This window comes from Anguilla rostrata, chromosome 15 (assembly GCF_018555375.3).
Source record: "Anguilla rostrata isolate EN2019 chromosome 15, ASM1855537v3, whole genome shotgun sequence".
In the NCBI taxonomy this organism is placed as follows: Eukaryota; Metazoa; Chordata; class Actinopteri; order Anguilliformes; family Anguillidae; genus Anguilla; species Anguilla rostrata.
The window spans coordinates 23,307,324-23,327,326 of NC_057947.1; the positions used below are offsets into that span (position 1 = coordinate 23,307,324).

The following is a 20,003-nucleotide window of genomic DNA, read 5'->3' on the forward strand; positions in this document are numbered from 1 at the left end:
AGATCATTCACTTTGCCATTTCTATGGTATTCTCTGTGTATATTTGAGGCTGAAGTGCCCTTCAAAGCAGCTCTGACTGTGATTGGACAGGATCATAAAGGCTCACAGGCATCATTGTGCTGTCATAAAACCCCCTTACTTGGTGAGGCCTCTTAAATGTTAGCTAAACACAGAGTATTATAAACAAGTGACTGTTACAGAGAAATACAAGGATAACACGCATAGCAGCATCTGATAAGCAATTTAACTGAATGTCTAATAACAAATTATTTGGAAGGAGAGTGCAGTTTCTTCTGTAAATCTGTAAATAAATCTAAATATTTACACATTATGTATTTATACTATTCCACAAACACTACACCTGTGTAAATGCTACATGAAATCACTGGACTGGGTTGAAAAACACCAGGAGTCTACGAGTGCTTGTGACTGGTTTCTGTTCCTTCCTGTCTCTCTCTCTCGCTCAGAGCTCGCTAGATTTTAACCTCAATTCCCAGGATCCGCACGCACGCACGCACGCACAGACGCACGCGCACATTATTTGGCCTTTCTTCTACATTCATCTGAGGCAGATTTCCCACCAACCCCACCTCCCCCCACCCACAACTCGCTCCCAGATTCTGGTCATCGAGAGGGGGCTTTCTCTCAGAAGGACACAGAAGGACTCATTTTGGTGACTCACCCCCCCTCCCCTCCCCACCATGAGCCACCCAGCACCGTATTCAGCAAGTCTGCAAACCAGGAAGGAACCTCACACTCACTGGCTCACAGAGAGCACTCTGCCTTTCCTTAAAAGGCTCTTTTTTCAGGCTAGTGCGATGGAAAAACACACAAACACACACACACACACACATTTTCACACAATGCCCATACAGACAAATTCAAACATGTATGCAGTCACAAATACGCACACAAGCACATGCACACACATGCGCGCACACACAGACTAATTTTTCGCTATCATTAGTTTACCAATGAGAGCTCAGTCTGAGAAACGGTACAACTGTGACCAACAGCTAACGCAAGGCCAGTGGAAACCTGGCTGAACTGCCAGCTTACACGTTTCAGTTAGGCCTCTGCTTAGCAGCCTAAACTCACATCAGGGAGCCACCTTATCACAGGAGAAGCAGGGCAGGTGTGGGAGAAACAGGGCAGGTGTGGCACTCCCGCCTGGCTGAACAGCATTGCACCATGACAACTAACCACAATAAATCAAAAATCAACATCTTTAGATTTTAGGGAAGGTTTGAATGGTGTCATCAAATTCCAATTGGCTCACCCAAACAGTAGAAAATGCAAGTGACAAATGAGGTAAACAGACGAACAATGTACTAAGCATGACAGAAAGCATTCTGTGCTTATTCAACTCCAGTCCTTCATCGGACACCACAGTTAACCTTCATGATAACCTTGAGCAAATTGACACTTTTTTGCCATTGTTTACTCATTCATTTTTGATTGTCTTGTTTAACAGATGAACACCTAGCCACCTTGCTAGCTGTTGATATTTCTCACTGCATCAATCTCCTGAGTTTCAGACCCCTGAGAATGACTCCTGACATGACAGGTGGAGCCAGTCCGGCTTATCATGGCTTTTATCTGACTTTATCGTGAATTCTTTGTGGTATTTCCCCAAGGCTAACTACCTCGGTCTGGTCACCACCCCTCCCTTTGGACTACACTTTCAGGGCAACAGAGGAATGTCTTTGGGACAGGAGGATTAAACCTTAGCAGCTTGTCTCTCCAAGCGTTAAAAGAGGCTGTGGCAGGCAGCCCCAGTAACCAGGCTACTGGGAAAAAAACATCAGTAAAATTAAATACATGAAAAGATGAAGATTTTTAAAAAAACCAGAATGAAGCTGGTGATTATAGCTCCTTCTTGATATCACTGCAACTGAACCCCAAATATATTCAGAAGCTAATGCTTACGGAGGAACTCAAATGAAGCACCATAACAGGAAACCTCAGCAGCACACTGCAAATACGGTCTTTGTTTTGTCTCACAACACGAAGAATACTGTCCAAGAAAAAGAAATAAACAGAATACCTGTCTGATGTCAACACTAAAATTTAGGGCAGAGCGTCCTAGACTGAGAACTGCATAGCACACAAATACTTTTGGGCTCTGTAACAAAGGGAATTTCACTTAGCTATCTAAAAGCACACAATAAAGCTACTCTTCACCAGAACTGTAATCATTAGATGGGTGCAATCACCTTAAACAATCATTAAGAAGCAATACTGAAGAAGTCAAGGCAACTGCTCAATGAGTGAATTAGACAGATTTCCTGGAATGTGATAAAAGGCTGCTATCACCATGGGGCCCAAAAGACCAGCAAGACAGCATTTATACACAGAAATTCACCTGAACTGCAGCTGTGGTGCAGAAACTGTGTGCGTGAGTGTGTGTCTGTCTGTGTGTGCATGTGTGTTGTTTGTGATCCTTTACCCAGTAGTCTCCCTCTACGATTGCTTACTTGTAATATAGAGTTAAATATTTGGATAAGCAGGAATGTGGTTAGACAGTTCAGGGAAGCAATGTCACCCAATGCCACGTAACCAGCTGGTTGACCCTGCATCCACCCCTCATTTTCTGTCAGGTGACCTGCGGGCCACTATAAAGGTCCCCTACACAGTGAAATTTCCAGTGTTTATTCAGCTCCAACAGTGTTAATTCAACTCTTAACCGATAACATTTGGTCCCACATTCCAGAGTGGGACCAGATGCTATCTGTTGAGAGTTTAATTAACACAGAACATTTTACTGTGTAACACACACAGGCAAGTCTGCTTCAAAACCATGTCATTCATGTGCAGCTGATTTGGTCCCTCCTTAACAGACATGCGGGTACACATACCACTATGACAGCTGTGATTTATGAAGGGCACTGTTTAGCTTCTGTGTGAAATGAAAAAGGTCCACTGCCAATCCACGGAAAGGCAAGCCTGTCGATAAAGTTATTAAAAACCCAAGGAGCTCACGAAAGCACAGCAGCTCAGCCCGCCACCAGCCCCACACCCTGCACCCCACACGCTCCTCACCTGCAGCTGCCCAGCAACCGTCAGGAAATCCATCCCCCCGGCAACACCAAACTGCGTCTGAAGGTTTCCGCTCCAGCGGTCCCGGGCTAACCCAGACGCTTTTCGATCCGACGGGACTCGCGCGCTGTGACCCCCTGCCGCGCTGCGAACGGCGAGAAGGACTGGCGGCTGCCTCCGTGAGCCGCGTCTCGCCTCAGATCAGCCCCACGCCCCGCTACGCCCTCGCTACGCCTCGCTACGCCCCGCCCTGTCTCCCAGGCGTCTCCCCGCTCACCTGAAGCGCTGAGCCCTGTGGCGTGGGTCGCGGCGTGTGTAATGGAGGCAGAGAGCTGGCCCTGACTCAGGGCTTTCTGCCCCGCTGCTGTCAGACACCGGAGTTAATCATTGCCTGAGAGAGTCGATTCCCCTGACGCGCTCCGTAGGCCACATAGTACCTGCTGACTGTGACGGGGGCAGGGGGCGGGGGGCAGGGGGGTGGGAGAGGGCTGGATCGCCACTTTCACAACCTTTGATGACCTCGTCGGCTGTAGGATTTTGCACTTTTGCATGACCTGTGGGTGAATTTCAGCATCGCGTATTACCAGTAAAACCACTGAGAAGCAACTTCCACTGTCTCTCATTGTTTAAGAGTCATTTATCATGCCAAAATAAGGCCTGTTGGAAACAAATGCCTCATTCAGCACAAGCCTTTGTAGTAGGGCAAAATACATATGGTGCACATAGCCACTGTTTGAAATCAGCTACTATAATATTCAAACAATTCAAACAGCATATTACACAACCTAAGCGATCAGCTATAGGGGGGCAGGGGGCCTACTCTCCTCTACAGACGACATGTAGCTTCATACATAAACAGGACTGCTCCTTACCCTCAGTGAGTGAGCTGGCTTTTGATGACTTTAAACAGTGAAGTACCACAAGGAACAGGAGCAATAATGTCATAAAAATGCTATCTGACATTCATTCACTGGCAACTGCATCACATATGCATCACCACCTAGCCAATAGAATTATGGGAGACACTCTGGGAGAACCCTGAACTTAGTCCTGATTAGGGGTTTCCTTGCTTTTGTAGGACTGACTATAGGTTTAAAACAACGTTATGACTAATTATTATTACTAACTCTAGTATAATTCAGCCAGTCACCAACTCCCAACATCAAAATGCAAGTTCATGTGGAAGGGCCTGCTTGTCACAATTACAGTCATATAGACAGACATCTCTCTCCATGCCAGAGAGGGTGCGAATATTCCCAGTTCAGGTCCAGGGACCTGGGGACGAAGCCTGGATTGAATGCCAGCACCAAAAAGGCCAAGGTGAAATCGGACACCACAGTTAACATGGCAGCCACTAGAGGACAGTATTTTCCATGGGCTTCCAAAGAGCTGAGGAGGTAGGTGTACTAGAACTGCTCTATATCCCTCCTTCACCAAAATCACAGCTAAGCTTATAACTGACCACTGAGTAAAAACAAAATACATAAACTGATACTACATTAAAAACCCCGAAAACAATTACTTAGTACTAAGTATGAATGTTCAACCATGACATCAGAAACAGTGCTAGCGGCAGGAAATGAAAGTGTGAACCAGCTGTGAAAAGGACAGCTGTACTGTGTGCTTGCGCTTGCTAACTACGGGGCTGCATGAGCAGGACCAAGGATGGAGGGGAGACTGGACGAGTGTAGACCTCCGGCTCCCAAACAGAGGGGAGGGAAAAGAGGACGCCTGTGATGGTGGCTCAGAGGAGACAGAGGAGGCGACTGACAGCACCAAACAAGCCCAAAGCCAGTGTGGTTAGCAATATTATTCACTAAACTCCTCAACTTCCAGCCCTGGACCCAAAAAAATACACTTCTGCTACTGCCAAGAGTACTAATTTAGTAACGTGTGGTCTACAGATAAATATAAAAGTTATGATTTTACACCACATGATCTGGTTAGCTTTAGACTACAGAACATATAATATTACAATATTATTGTACATACAATATTACAAAAAAGCACTGCATACATACGATGCCTGCCTACTCCTGTGACCATTAACCTTATTATACATTCTTTTTCTCACATGAAGAACAGATATTGATGCTGTAAATTTCAGTAGTTAGTAGACCAGAGGCAAGAATGAAAGGGCTGGTGTATTTACAGCTCAAATCGATCACAAGTGTAAGCTTAATCCTCAAAAGTAATAGTTTTATATCAAAATAGCCCTTTTCCCCAATATGGAAAGGCAAGGCTTTCATTATGGTGTTCACTTCAAAAACAACATCTTTCAGGGACCGGGCACCATAAGAAGATTAGATCGATTGGCAGTTGCCTAATCGGACAAGGCAGTTTATATTCAAATCAATTAACTACGATTCAGTTGCAAACTGCTGTGCCCAGGTGCCCCCAGGGTGGCGACCTCTGACCCCCGCCAGGTGCCGCAGCGAGCCCGCTTCGGCAGAGAGACGCCCCAGGAAGAACTGAGTTCATTTGAGGAAGTGAGAGAGCTGACTCACAGCCCCAAACCGCAATGCAAGCCAGCCCAACGACTGCACATACCCGTTCCCCTTTGTCCCGTCCCAGCCCGAAAACTCCGCCCCGTTCCCACGCACCCTTACCTCCTTGCAGTTGTTAAAGTACGTTAGGATATCGTTCATGGACAGGCTGCGGTAACGGGGGTCGTCCGCGTTGCCGCACATCGTCCTGTCCCCGCCGCGACCGTGCGGCTCCTCTGCTTCTCCACACAGAGTGCCAAAGTGGGCCAGGGAGAGCGAGGGAGAGGAAGAAAGGGAGAGATAGAGAGAGAGAGCGAGACCTGGCTCCCTTTTCTCCCTCTCCCACTGTTCAGCTATTTTTAATGACCCACATGCACCAAAATCCTATCAATATCCAGAAAAAAAATGCTTCTAATTCAACTGTGAAAAATAACTCTCCTCAAGGGGGGCCCTGAGCTAGTTTGCAATTTAACTCTGGGATGACGTACGCACACGCGTGCTTACGATTCACTGTACACGTGTACGTGTACTTACGATTCACCGTGCACGCATACGTGTACTTACGATTCACAGCAAATGCTGCAGACACGTCATACTTTTTATTACTACTGCTTTGTTTAACGCTTGTTCTCATTTACGTTTATTTTACAAATTTAAATGTGTATTAGTGCGTTAGGTTTCGGCCTGAAAATGTAGTCCTCCTCGCCCATAGATGGCACTGTTAGCTAGTGTTCCGCAAATAAAAATGTCCCCAGTCACAGGTACCAAGTCTGGGAGCTTTTCTGCTCCCTTCGCTGGGAATATGCCGTCCACTGATTGCAGGGGCAGGTAAAGATGCTGCGACTGGTCAGGACTACGAGAAGGGCGGGAGAGAGAGTCATGCGCCATTGTGCCAGAATGTGAGGACCCCCCCCGGAGTGGCAGGGCAGTGTGCCTGCGTCCTGTCTGTCGCAGACCTGGACGTGCGGACAACACGGAGAATGATGGGGGTCTTATCGCCGTGCACAGTTCCCCGCAGTGAATGCCAGCCTGCCCAGCAGGAAGGTTATCTCCCACACTCCGCGTGCCAGTAGGCCTATGCCTTGCAAAACGGGCTTTTTTTAGTCATTGGCGGCAATAAATGCACATTTGGCAGAACAATGGTAGGAGGGAAGTGAATTCTATGCAGAAAAATGTGTAAGGTCAGAATTCGGGGCGACAGCGCTAAATAGGGCAAAGAGATGACAGGTCCTTTCAACAGGTCCAGCCAGCACTTGCACCAAAAGTCTTCATTTACTTGTTCACTCGATGATTCTGTAAGTCATTCGCTCACATACTCAGAGACCCAGTGATTTGTTCACGGACTCCATCCTTTGGACAGATTTCCACCCTTCCCCCCCACCCTACAGGACCAGGCAAGGCCTGAGCATGTCACAAAAGACCTGGTGCGTGTCAAAGAACAGCCCTTGTTTAAAAACTGCCAAAAACAGGCAGTTCCAAAGATGCACTGATAACACCAACGGCACTGGTAAACAAGGGCCTGCACCCGAGGACGGAAAATGTAACAATCATGGAGGGGGCTGGAGCTGGGGGTGGAGGGGAGGCTGGGGTTTGGGGTGGAAGGGGGGCTGAGGCTGGGGCTGGAGCTGGGGGGGAGGGTGTTTTGGGAATGCAGCTGAGAATCCATAGAGACAGCACGACCTGTTACAGATGCAAACACTGAAATGCTCCCGTATGTGTCAGAGAGGTGAGAAATGCTGGGTCACAGAACAGACAGGGTTGGGTCAACCCAGCGCGCAATCTCTCCCCCCTCGTTTCAGGGCCAGCACATCGGCTGTCTTTGTGAATCATATCCCAGACCAGACATGCCCAGATAGCACCGGCCGGCCAGATCGCCAATAACACCCTCCCACACACACACACACAAATCATTCGTAGAAGTCCTTGGTGGTCAAACCATGTTTGTGCCAATGTTACTTTTTCTTTCCATCTAAATATGGGTAGAGTGAACAAATAAAACCAGAAACAAGCGTTTTATTTACATTTACATCAAGATGTTTAATAGACCTTCTATTCCATTTACAACGGAATCCGAGTGCGGCCAGGATCGCGGCGAGGTGGGCCTTGGGTGGAGCTCTCCGCCCGACCGGTCCGCCGCAGCTTTGGTAACAGGAAGGAAGCTCTTTTTTTCTTCCCGCCGCAGCGATGCCTGACTGCAATATGAGTCACAGGACCTGCAGAGGCAGCGCTCAGCCCTCTGCTCAGCTCCTCAGCCCTCACTGCTGCCTCTGCTGCCACGGTTACTGCATACAGCACGCACTGTAATACCTCTCAGCCCTGCCCCCGCAGAGCCCCCTTAAAATCAGGAAATCATCTACACCCGAGAAACCAGATGTGCAGAGTTAAATTAAGTATTAGTTATTATTTAACTATATTAAAGAAAGAATTATGTGCCGAGTAACAGCACATACCAGTAATGCTTTGAACCCTGCCTGAGGGACAGCCTTACCCTCGCAAAGCTGACAACATGTAGCCTATTTGAATACAGAAGTATCAATCTATGCTTCTGGAGGATATGCGGTGCACCTTGTGCAATGATACAGTGACTGTGAGCTGCAAACCCACGCTGGGGGGAAGCTGGATCTTTCGGACTCAGAAGCCACGGTGCGGAAAGCCCTGAACTCAGACGCCGCGTTCAGACGCATCGCTGGGGCGGGAAGCTGGACGCCTCTGAACGCCCCGCTGGATGACGGCGCAGGCCGCTATGCCCCGCTCGCGATCCCCGTAAACCCCGCCCCTCGCGCCCCGCCAGACTCCCGGTTATAATCGCTCACACATGCAGAACAAAAAAACACAAACGGTTTCGTCTTTCGCGCCGCCTCCCTCCCCTCGCCGCGTTTTTCCGTGACTGTCTCCTTCTCCCCTTTCGGGCTGCCTCCAAACGTGGCCCGGGACACACGAGCCGCCGGTCTGGCCGCTACCGTTGGCCTGGGCCGGGAGCCTGTGGCGGCTGGTGAAAAGACTCCCGCCCAAAAGCAGTCATCCGGCTAAAAACAGCACTGCCTCGCGATCCAGATGTTCTCAATTTTCCCCCAGTAGTGCTGAGACCTTGCTGGCTTCCCTGTGGAACAGCTTCCTTTGTCCCAGAGAAAATAACAAGCCCAGTTTTTTTAAGACGCTGGTGCCGTATGTGTGTGTCAGTGTCTAGAGGAAGTGACCTCAGTGCTGTAAAGTGCTCTGGTGAATAAGGCCGGAGGAACAGTAACAGGGCTGTACACTTTCACCACAGTTCTGTGACATTGACCGTGTTGAGCCCCACCCTCTTCCAACAAGTGCTCAGTCATTGGCTCAGAATTTGACAGGTACAATAGCACTACAGTGAGTGAAATACATGCTAATCAAATACTTAGTCGTTTCTAATTTGTGCTCAGATTATACTTTGCCATTTTCAGTTTTGTACTTTCTCTCAGCTCAGTCTATTTTGTTCAAGTATGCAGGCAGCAATGATCTTTTTCAACAGGAACTGCAGTATGCGAGCGTACGTCTGAAAAGCGTGTGTGAAAGTGTGTATGTGAGAGATAAAGAGAGTGACAGGAAGGGACTTAAATGGTGTATGTATATTTGTCTGAGGGGTGAAAAACTAAAAGTGATTGAGACAGTCTAAGTGCATATGCAATGCAAAAGAGGTAGCAATGTGGTTAAGCAGGTGTGAAGGACAGTTCTACCGCAAGTCTGAAATATAGAATTTATGAAAAATGATTTATTTAAATTTTGCAGAGGACCTCTTGGGATTCCCTTGCAGGACCCAGGCACCCCCAGGCACCAGTTCGGGAACTCCGGGATTAGCTGCTTGCACACGGTATCATTAGGACCTGATCAAGAGGCAGCTGTTGAGAGAAGGCCAATGGCTAAACCCAGCTCTGTGGCTGTAATGGACTCCGTGCACCAGCGCACCCAACAGAACCACAGGCCTTCAGAAAACCTTCCCTAAGCTCCCCCTAACCACTCTACTGAGGGCAGACAAACAGGAAGAGATCTGCTGAGACTGGGTTAGCCCTGCAAACCTACTGCTTTGCACACGGAAATTGAAGAATACTCTGCCACATCGCTCTCTCTTGCTCTTTCCCTCTCTCCCATCTCTCGCTTTCTCTCTCTCACATCTGTGAGTCACCTTTGAGGTAATTTAATTTAATTTTTTTTTTTTCAGACACCTGAACTGAATATCAAATTTCAACAGATGGTTCACATGGTTGATGCTTGTACAACTTATTAAAAATGAAAAATGTATGGATAATTGCCCAGAAAACAGCTATAACCTTTGCGTTTATGTGTGTGTGTTTGTGTGTTTGTGTGTGTGTGTGTGTGTGTGTGTGTGTGTGTGTGTGTGTGTGTGTGTGTGTGTGTGTGTGTGTGTGTGTGTGTGTGTGTTGTGTGTGTGTGTTTGTGTGTGTGTGTGTGTGTGTGTGTGTGTGTGTGTGTGTGTGTATGCCGCTCCAGCGCAGCACTCGGCAAGCCCCAGACTAAGCCACTCCAAACGCTCCGACTGCCAGATACGCGCCACTTCACCCCACACCCCCGTCACCCTGCTCCACTGGCCAACTTAATCTGAGGCTCAGCCACCCCAAATGGTCCCTCAGTCAAACCAGGCCACCCGGCAGACGTCCCCGGAGAATTCCACACTGCAAATCCCACTGAGGGAGAAATACATATTACTTGTGGTGGCAAGTGCTGATGGGCACTATGCAAACAAACCCAAAACAAGACCATGAGACCATGTCTCTCCAAATTTCATTATATGAGAGGTAAGTGAGGAGTAACCCTTGGACTTTTGCGATGGTAGACCTGGAGAGGGAGATGGGGCTTGTGTGCAAGGCCTGCTGCAGTTTTGGGTTCAGCAAACAGTGGACTGGAAAACTGCACAGCTGCTGAGGTACTCTCCACTGTAACAGCCTCCGGTTTGTCTCTACATGGCCATCTTCAAGCTGGGTGGACAAATACGCTTTCACACCACTATTCAAATACAGTAGTGCCACATCAGTGTTGACAAGAAATATAGGGCAACTTTCTACTTTTCTTTTTTGCGCACTCACTCACACACACACACACAATTTGTGTAATTTTAACTAAACTGGGTATTTGGTTTAATAGGCCACCTCAGCCCAAGTTAACTTTTTCATTTTCCAGAGCATATGCAGACTATTAGCAAGGAAAGGGTCCAGCTACACTTGAAGCAGAAAGGAAGAAACGTGCGCCTGAAGTGTTGGTTTTAAAAAAATAACAGAACTCTTCAAGTCTTCAAGTGTAGCTGTAGTTTTTTCTCATGTTGCCACCGTTTTCCACTTCTTGCACCTTATAGTTCAGTAAATTATAAATTAGAGTCCCTTATTTTTTAAGACTATCACTGCAGCCTGTCCAGTGAGAACATATTAAGGAAGGAAGATGTGTACAGTAAAGTGCAGTTGTGTGGTAATTAAGCACCCTTATCCACACCTTGTGAGGCTAACGATGAAACTGGCTAAATGGCCAGGGATTTGTGTGGGGGGCGCTGAGGTGGAACCAAGCTTTCAACGAACAGCCCGTGCCCCACTTCCACTGAGGGTTTGGAAGGGCCAGTTGTGAATTTATTTTTGTCTGCGCCTGTCTGTAGAGGACGGCTGCCAGAAAAAAAAAAGGAACAGCTGTCAGCCCCAGGCAGTCCCCGCCCCCTCCCTCCCTTACTGCCATCACTCACTGCAGTCACTCCCTTTCCAAAGACCGTCACCTCCCCCCTCCCCCAGGCCCTACTGAGCTGGGCAACAAAATAAAATGTGTTCCTTCCTTATTAGTCCACAGGCAAGCAGCCCCTGTGGACCCCAGACTCCGCCCACCGGATATACCCCTATTTCAAAACAATCCAGACAGGAAAAGGACTTTAAATGCCAATCCCAGCTAGCATAAAGCCCAAAGGAAACACAGAAAAAAAACTCAGAAAGAGAGAGAAAAGAATATCGCTAATGAACTCAAAACACAGTATGTGGGGTGCTGAGAGGAAGAGGAAGAAAGCAGAGGATGAAGAAGGGTGAAACACAGTACACCAATGCACGGTGCATTCAGACCCTTCAAGTTAGCTTTTTAATGAATAAACATTTCAGCTGTTTTCTTTACAAGGACAGTTCTTTAATCCAGAGGGTGATTTATTGAGTCCCGATTCTCAGAAGACGGGAGAAACGCGCATTCCTTCGCGCCTGCCACTGAAGTGAGACAGCCCACGCTCGTTTATTTGTCCAGCCGACGAAGCGGCTCTGGAGGGGGTTATGAGGAGAGGGGCGGACTAGTGCCGCACACTGCAGGGCGTGCTCTGGAGGATGACGGCTCCCTGCTGCTGCAGAGCCACGGCTAAGCCAGGCTCTCCACCGACGCGACCTCAGGCAAAGCAGGGAAATGATCTTTCCCAAACTCAGACACTGCGGGTTGATTGGCCCCGCCCCTCAGACTCAGGTGAGTCAGGTGGAAGTAGGCGTGTTTACCCTGTAAAAATACCACAGCCAGTGTCCATAAGGATTCTTTACTCCCAGGTAACAGTCTTAGCCAGCCTTTTGCAGAGACCTAGTGCCCTTCGTAGGCCTTGAGGTCCGTTAAAAGCGCTGTCCATCACAATCAAGGCTCATGAGCAAGCAGTGGTCACCAGTCACGCTAATGGCCAATCAGTACTCTTTCATGCTGCAGCCATGATGAATAACTGTGCAGCTGACACAAGCCCTCTGTCAGTTTCCTCATCCCAGGCAGGCACGCGCACACACACTCGCACTTGCACTCACACACGTCCATTTTTGAAAAATAACCTTCCACCTCCAAAAAAAAACGAACAACAACTGGCGACGGGGGTAATGCTTTTGTTCACTACTGCAGATGTCACAGACAGGGCCTGCAATTCTAAGCCTCCACTCCTGGTCTTAGGTGACAGTCTTGTTTATCCAAAGCACTGTAATTCCCTGCTTACACCGCACCCATGTTAATCTCTTAAGCTACCGGCAAATTAGCTTGTCTGCTGTCTTGTGTCAGGGGGGCCTGTGATATGTTAAAATCTCACATCTGTGTGGAGACGCGCAAAGAGCTCGTTGGGTTTCCAGGTCCTGTTTTCAGCCAACTCCTGAAATGAGTAAAGCTTTTCGGTGGCGACCAGTTGAGAGGCAGTTAAAACTAAACCAAAAAAAGAACCATCTTTGAGCACCACCTTCAAAGACAACTGAAAACAGACAAATGTTTACAAGCTAGCAATAAACAGCGCTCATGGCAGCAGGGAGTGGTCAAGGGGGGCGAGGCCTGAGAGGCTGACAGCAGGGCCTGTGGGGAAGTGCGGTGGGGGGCAGCGGGGGTGGGGGGGGGGGGGGGTTGGGCGGGGGTTGAGGAGAAACCGGAGCAATAACATCTCACTCGCAAAAGTCACAAGCCTCCGTTAATGAAGTCGCGAAGCGCACGGCACAAAATGGCGCCCTCCACCATCTTGCCTCGTCAAACACAAGGAGGGGAGCGGGCCGGCCAGAGCGTTCTGCAGATCTGTGGGAGTCCATCGCTTGAGGAAATGTCTCTGCTGTACAAGGGGCCCGCTGTAGGCCAGCCAGCATGAAAAAGACAATCTTATCCACCTTCTTCTTCTCACAGAGAGATCGCCAACCAGCCAGCTAGATCAGATCGTGAATACTTCTGTTTAATTCAAGCCTTAGTCTCTCTCATTACTCTTCTAAAGGGCAGCCCACTGTAAAATAATCCATAAAATTATAGTATTCATTCAACCCTCTCACTTTGAAAGTGTCAGCTGATAGGAACCTCTTGGTGGTACAATAAATCATTAAGAACTGGGAGTTTTGTTATACGTTGTACAGGTTTGAATGTTTAAGCATGATGCGGACCCATAGGCAGAGCAAGGCTTGGACTTCTGCTTCAGTGTGGGACAGTGTACATTTCACTGCCCCTTTCTGAGAGCAACACTAACACTCGATATGCCCCTGGCTCTTTCCTACACGAACTGCAGCCTGTGGTAAATATCACGGATCGCGGACAGGGCTGCAACAGAATCCTTTCAGCAACACGGAAGGGCTCAGGACTTCAAAGGAACCCCTGAAGTTCCACATTTTCTTTAAAGGACATCTGGCTGACAAGCTGCCATACAGCAACTTGTTTCAGTTGTGGTGCATAAATGGGGAGGGTTACTTTTTGAAATTAAGTTTAAAAAAATACCACCAAAATAATGAAATTAATTCCATGGTAATCAAGCAACTTGGTCAGTCCAGTGAGATTTCTTCCCTGCCACATTAAAGCTGCCTTGCTAAACAGCAGCAGTTCTGGGTCCAATCTGCAGACACCACCCTCAAAATTGTTGCAGTGGGGGGGTCTGGTATGGAAGCTCATTGTAGAAAATCTTGGCCATTGCTGACAAACCGTTTGGGCATGCTTGCACTGTGTAAGTGTAGTTACGAGTGGTTTCCACTGGTCCCTTAAACCGGCCGGCACTCATGTCTCAAGCTGTGTGAAGAAACTGTGCCTCCTGGTCCTTCTATGGTCTGTGATCTTCAGTAAGGATGACTTAGCGCATTAGAAAAGAAAGAGGTCAGCGAAGGGATGGCATTGACCTCGATTGTCAAACCCGAGGGAGATTACCACTCCCCCTCGTCTTCCAACACATTTAGACAGGAGGGGCTGCTTTCGCTGAAACACACTGCCAACCCAGAACACAGTGAGCCTTTCTGAGGGCTAGCACAGCTTGGACCCAACGTTTCAACATCACACTGTAATGAACAGTCACATTCTAACACAAGCACAAAAAACTCTGGCCACTTCACACCCACATGAATGGAGGAAACGAGTTTGTGTTGCTTGCAATAAAAAATTCTGTGAAGTCCAGTAGGTGGTTTCAATAGAAAGGTCCATTAAGGGTGGGTGCTTGGATACCTACAGTCCTAGATGGAACCTAGCTCCTCGCTTCTCCATAGCAACAGTGAGATTTAAAAGTAAAGTTCCTCTGCCCACCCCCCTCAAGCTATTCATATCCTGTCAGAGGGATGGAACTGTGTAGAGGAGAGGCGGGGCTAAAAATTCCAGCAAGCATAGATGATGCATGCATTTCCAAATTATAATGTCTGCTGGTGATTCAGGCCTTTTGAGTTACATACATCATATGTTTATTAATGGAAAGCTATGAGTGGAGAAGAGAAACCACTTTGCGCAGATGAGATTTGGAGTAAACCCTTTCTGACAGGGTTCCCCCCCCCATTCCCCTCCCCCACAGGACAGGAAATGCTTTCCAGATGAGCACTCCACAGCTCACGGTTCAAACGGTGTCACAGCGGTGAGCCTGTTTAAATACCTGTATGTAACCTGGAGTCAGAGGCAAGGCGAACCCTACACACTTTAACGGCTTCATAAACGCATCTCCCGCAGACCACCATAATGGCCTCAGGATATCGTCATACAGAGCGCAGTCAACAGCAGCCCAATCACTATATCTTGGGAGCAGGAGCTGTGTAGAGTTTAAAAACACGTGGACATGTCATCTACGCCCGACAGTGCTGCCCCTTAGTCCACAGTCAATATTTTCCCTCTAATAAGCACGACGTGAGAACGTTTTCCCCTTGTGTTGGTTTGCATGCTGGGTGCAACATCAGCTGATCTTAGAGGCATTTCTATTTTTGCAGCACCCGTCGCAGATTCCCCCAGCTCATCAGGATCGGCATACCGGGCTGTCAGGCTTTGGGCAGCGTCAGGCACCACCTGCCTGCAACCCCCCCGTCCCCCCCCCTCCCCTCCCCTCCCCTCCGGTTAAAGGGACAGCTGCTCCCTGGAACCAGAGCGGCCAAACCGCAGCACCCGATCAGCAACCCGGCAGAGGAGCTGACGTGAATCAGAAAATGAGCTTGAGGGACGTCGGCACACGAGGCCAAAATGCAAATCACACCGGCTGCAACATCCGCCCTCGCCGCTTCCTCTGACGCAACCGCCTGCTCTTTCCGCTGCCTGAACGCACCCCTTCCCTTCTTCCTCTAACCCCACAACTCACCATCTCTCTTGCTTGAGCAAGCCACCTCGAACACGCTTCCCTTCCAGGACATTGAGGCGCCATTTTTTTATGTCACCCCCCTCATTAAATGACAGGATTCCAATCTGCGCCCCGTGCAAGCTAGAACAACAGTTGCCAGTTTTATCCAATTTGTCCACAGAAAAGTACTCATCTGGCAACCATTTACTTTTTCAGTAAAACCTTTACAGTACATTCAAAGGACTGATTTTAAACAGCGTGTAAATGCGCTGCAGTATCAAGTACCCTAGATAAGAAAAGTCATTAAGTATATTCCACTGCAAAAAAAGTTTGTTTTCTGTAATCTGCCAAATCTGTTGATTGTAGTGCTTTCAAGGAAATGCTTATCACCTCCCAGATTTGCTCTTAATTGATCAGGAAGACGGTTGGGAAACCAAATGTCATAAATCTGTACCATGATGTTGCAATGCTGTAGAAATATGTGTGACATATCTTGGCTGAGGAGTTTTTATAATGCCATTTTTCTGTCATATACAAATGCTCATAAGAAGATGAGCTTAAAATGTCCATACAGTGGCACCTAGAAAGTCATATTTATACTTGGTCGAACTTGAATGTTTTGAGAAAGTACTGATCTGTAGAATAATGCATGGATTTTGGCCAGACAGGACAGAAAGCTGTTCTGTCTCTCACACTCAAACCACATCTACAGGCCATTGGATTGTCCTTTGATATTGCTCAGCTGTTGGCAACCCCAAATGCTGAGTAAGGCCTCATCACTCCTAAATAAACATGTCAGTTGATGTATGTGCAAAACACTCAAAGGCCACTGGTATTATCCTGAAAACTGCACACCTGTCAATGCGCATAACACATTCTTACTCACATTTTGACTGTATGTTGAACCTGTGTAAGTTCATGCTTGTTAAATATATATTTTATTTAAAAGACTTGGGAAAACAATATGGTCTGACACAGGAAGTGGGGAAGATGACGTTAAAATCAACACTATGGGGGACTCCAATACAATATACACGTAATTTGTCTCTTACAAAAAACTGCAATGGATGTCTGAATGTTTGCATGGCCAGGTGACTGCAAAATGACACAAACACCAGGAGAGAGGTTACGGACAGGGACAAACCTATCCGAACGCGATGCGAGACACCTGTCAGACCTTGAGGCTGTGACGATGCTTCGTCGGCTCACATTTCTGTCTTGGGCACAGGGTTCTGTATACGTGAATGCCAGAGAAATCACTTCTACTGTCCGTTTGTTCCATACACGGACATTCTATGCGTCAATATAGCATATTATAAATAAAACATAAATGTTAGCACAAGAATTGGAGGTGGACTCTGGCCATTGAAACATCGCCGATATTTATTATAATATTTAGAAAAAAGCTCTATCGTCAGTGTGACGTCGTTAGCCCCTGGATTCTCGTTTTCTCCTGTCGTCTGAAATTACAGACTACTCTGCATCTGCATGCAATCTCTAATACATAGCGGTTATAGCGGTAACAGCCACAAATAACGCTGCATCACGAGGAGACTGACCCCCGTCCATTCAATGTGATTTCTGTACTGACGTTCTGATCTGGGACGAGCTCGCATGTGCAGAATCATTGACAGTCTGCCCAAAATCCTCCCAAGACATTTGCGAAACAAGTGCACCATTCATATATTTCCTTTCGATCATTTCAATATACATACACAATCATGTAGGTCAAGCTAAGAGAATGCTCTGGCTCTCTGATGCAAACAATGCATCATTGTGCGCCGGTTGAGATAACGCTTCATGTTAGCCAGCTTTGACAAACTGAACCATTCTTACAATCAACAGAGAACGCTGCAACGCTGTTTTCGGAAGGAGGCATAACTACCGCATGTATCAAGCAATATGTTTGCTGCAGGGTAGGCTACCTTCAAATTAACATAGACACACGTGAAGCTGATAGCTAGACCCACTTAACCATTTACGTTGCCTTTAACACTAATAGTATGGAATTCATGGTCGGCTACATGTGCCCGACCACAGATAACAGTGTAGCAAACATTTTGCGCAATATGACAAGACGAGCCGGGAGCTATATCCTCAAGACTTACCTGTCTGGCTATTTGATTTAAGGCATCATCTTCGGCCGTCAGTCTCTCCCTGTTAGGAATTCTTTTCCTCCCAGTACCCTGAGTTCCCATATTTGGATTTATACTTGCTTTTTCACCGCAGTCCAAGTTAGAAGATCCCAAATTTGAAATGTTGCTACTAAATAGAAAATAATATGAAAGAAAGCCAAGTTCGCCAGACTGAGAGAAATTCAAAACGATTTCGGAGTCGTTTCTTCGAGGACAACGTCAAATGAAAGCAAAAAAATAAAAATGAACAAAAATTCTTAGCTGGCTAGATCAGATATGAAGTAACCGTTAGCTTTTCGGTTTGGCGTTGGGTCATTTTGATACATCCGTTGGATCTCTTCCTGGATTGTGACTATTCGAGTGCGATATGTATGGCAAATTGAAAATATACTACCCACATCTATTGCTCATAAACATTTTTGTAGCACACATGTTGCTTTCTTATTATCAAAATATATCCGACGATTAACAGCGTTTCATTTAGGCTACTGTTTCAAAGCGGTTGTCTTCTTGATAATCCGCCATTATAAAATCCAAATATATTTTCACCTACAAGAAACAACAAACCGGCAAAAACCGACTTCAGTTACTGGTGGCCAACTCCGTGGCAATTGCAGGTTATATTATTTGAGTTATCCGTCAGATGAAACAGAAATGATGGTAAACTGCCTAGATTACATTAAGCAATCCAATCCCGGATGAAGACCAGACCAAAATGAATACACGTTCCGGGGTACAGCTTTCTGCCAGGGACCGCACAGCATATGAAGTATAGCTGCTGCGTTCTCACACGCTTCGCTATTTTTAATGATGAGCGGCGAGTGCTAAAAACAGACATCTTATCTTGTACTTCTTAAAGGTGTAGACATTTCTCCACCTAATTTCTAACAATGTACCATGGGAATGGTGTTGTATTAAATTTAATTGAGTTAATAAAGCACACGCATTCTCATATGCTGGCTTCAGTAACCAAAGTCACTCTGTCATGTCCTTATTTGCCTGGCAACTGTGAGTTCGTGGGATTTTTTTTAGTCACAAACCAGTAGTTTTGGTGGTTATTCCCTTTGAAAATGCGTTTTTAAAAATGAAATCATTGGCCACACCTTCAGTCACAACTATTAGATGAAGCGACACATTTTAATAGCTAATCATAAAGAGATACAGGAAGTTAGTATAAACTACCAAATATGGGTATGGAGTACAAAAGAAGTGTGCATTTTCTTACAGTCCTGCCCATGCTTATCAGTAAATATCACGAGAACAAAATTTAATTAATGGCGTGCACTTCGCTCTTATTGAAATAAAATTATGATTTATTACTGATCAAAGAAATTATTGTTTTATTATACTCAACGGCTTTTTTTACTGCTCCCTGTACAGTATTATCCATAGACAAGTTCCATGGCAGCTTAATTTGTAGAATAATTAGTTCGCTCAGAACGTGCTTGACAAAAACCGTACTTGTTCAGATATCCTGGGTATGTATCTTCCCTTGAAAGTTCACTAATCCCCAAGACTAGAGCATACTGAAACAAAAATAAATAACTTGGTTAATTCAACGGGATATAATGAGTATTGTGTAACACGTGTGCAGCCAAACCACGACAAGGCATCCGACCACTGTACAACAACGACCTCTACTGATGTGTAAATTGAGCAGACAAGGCTAACGTTGCCTCTGTAGCAGTCTGGGTACCTCCTGAATTGTTCGTTCAATGTAACCAGAGTGGTTCTGTCCTCCAACGTTCAATAACGAATTTATGGGAATGATACAAGTTAGAGTAACTCCTTAATTGACTGGTTGTTGCCAATGACCAGAACCCTCAGTAAACGCAGGTCGTGTGGAAACAGGGAGGTTGGGGTATAAGAAAACTATAGGCAGAACCTTCTTATGCAAAAACAGTGTGTTGCATTCAAACGTGTAATCCCCCGATCCCCTCTGAAGTATTCAAGGTCCTTGTAAGCACCTGAGTGCAGCTAGAGCAATTTTATCCTGGTCTATTTTGAGTCTTTGATGACTGTTTACTCACTAGAATTTTTGCTGTAGCAGATGCATTTTTTTGTACAGTATTTTGACTTTCATTACTGAATGGTCTGCCCCTGGCAGGTGGGGATGTAGAGCACCTCAGTATTTTCCAGGCTGAGCTTCAGATGGTGATTTTCCATCCAGCTCAAGATGTCATTCATGCAGGCTAAGATGTGCCCAAGAGATACAGGTACAATGTCGGAAGGTAAAGAAAGAGATTATTAGGGTTTAGTGTATGCACTTATTTATGATGTTGCAAAGAGAGAGTATGTCACAGCAGTTTAATGTGCACTCAAGGAGCGGATTTGGTGAAGAGCTAGAAGAGG

The 20,003-nt window shown here is 46.6% G+C and overlaps 1 protein-coding gene across 32 annotated transcripts in view; it reads right to left on the minus strand.

Moving 5' to 3' along the window:
• Positions 1-18,692, minus strand: part of lrrfip1a (leucine rich repeat (in FLII) interacting protein 1a) — a 57,513-nt gene extending 38,821 nt beyond the window's left edge. For 5 of the 32 annotated variants that reach the window (XM_064310382.1, XM_064310385.1, XM_064310378.1 and 2 more), the window contains exon 1: positions 17,625-18,654. In XM_064310382.1, coding sequence (XP_064166452.1) covers positions 17,625-17,714 — 90 coding nt within the window. In that variant the 5' untranslated portion in view covers positions 17,715-18,654. Of the gene's footprint in view, positions 1-3,042; positions 3,219-5,648; positions 5,774-17,624 lie in introns of those variants that run through there. The other 27 variants (XM_064310387.1, XM_064310388.1, XM_064310386.1 and 24 more) reach the window with 18 other exon arrangements.
• Positions 18,693-20,003: the final 1,311 nt, after the last annotated feature.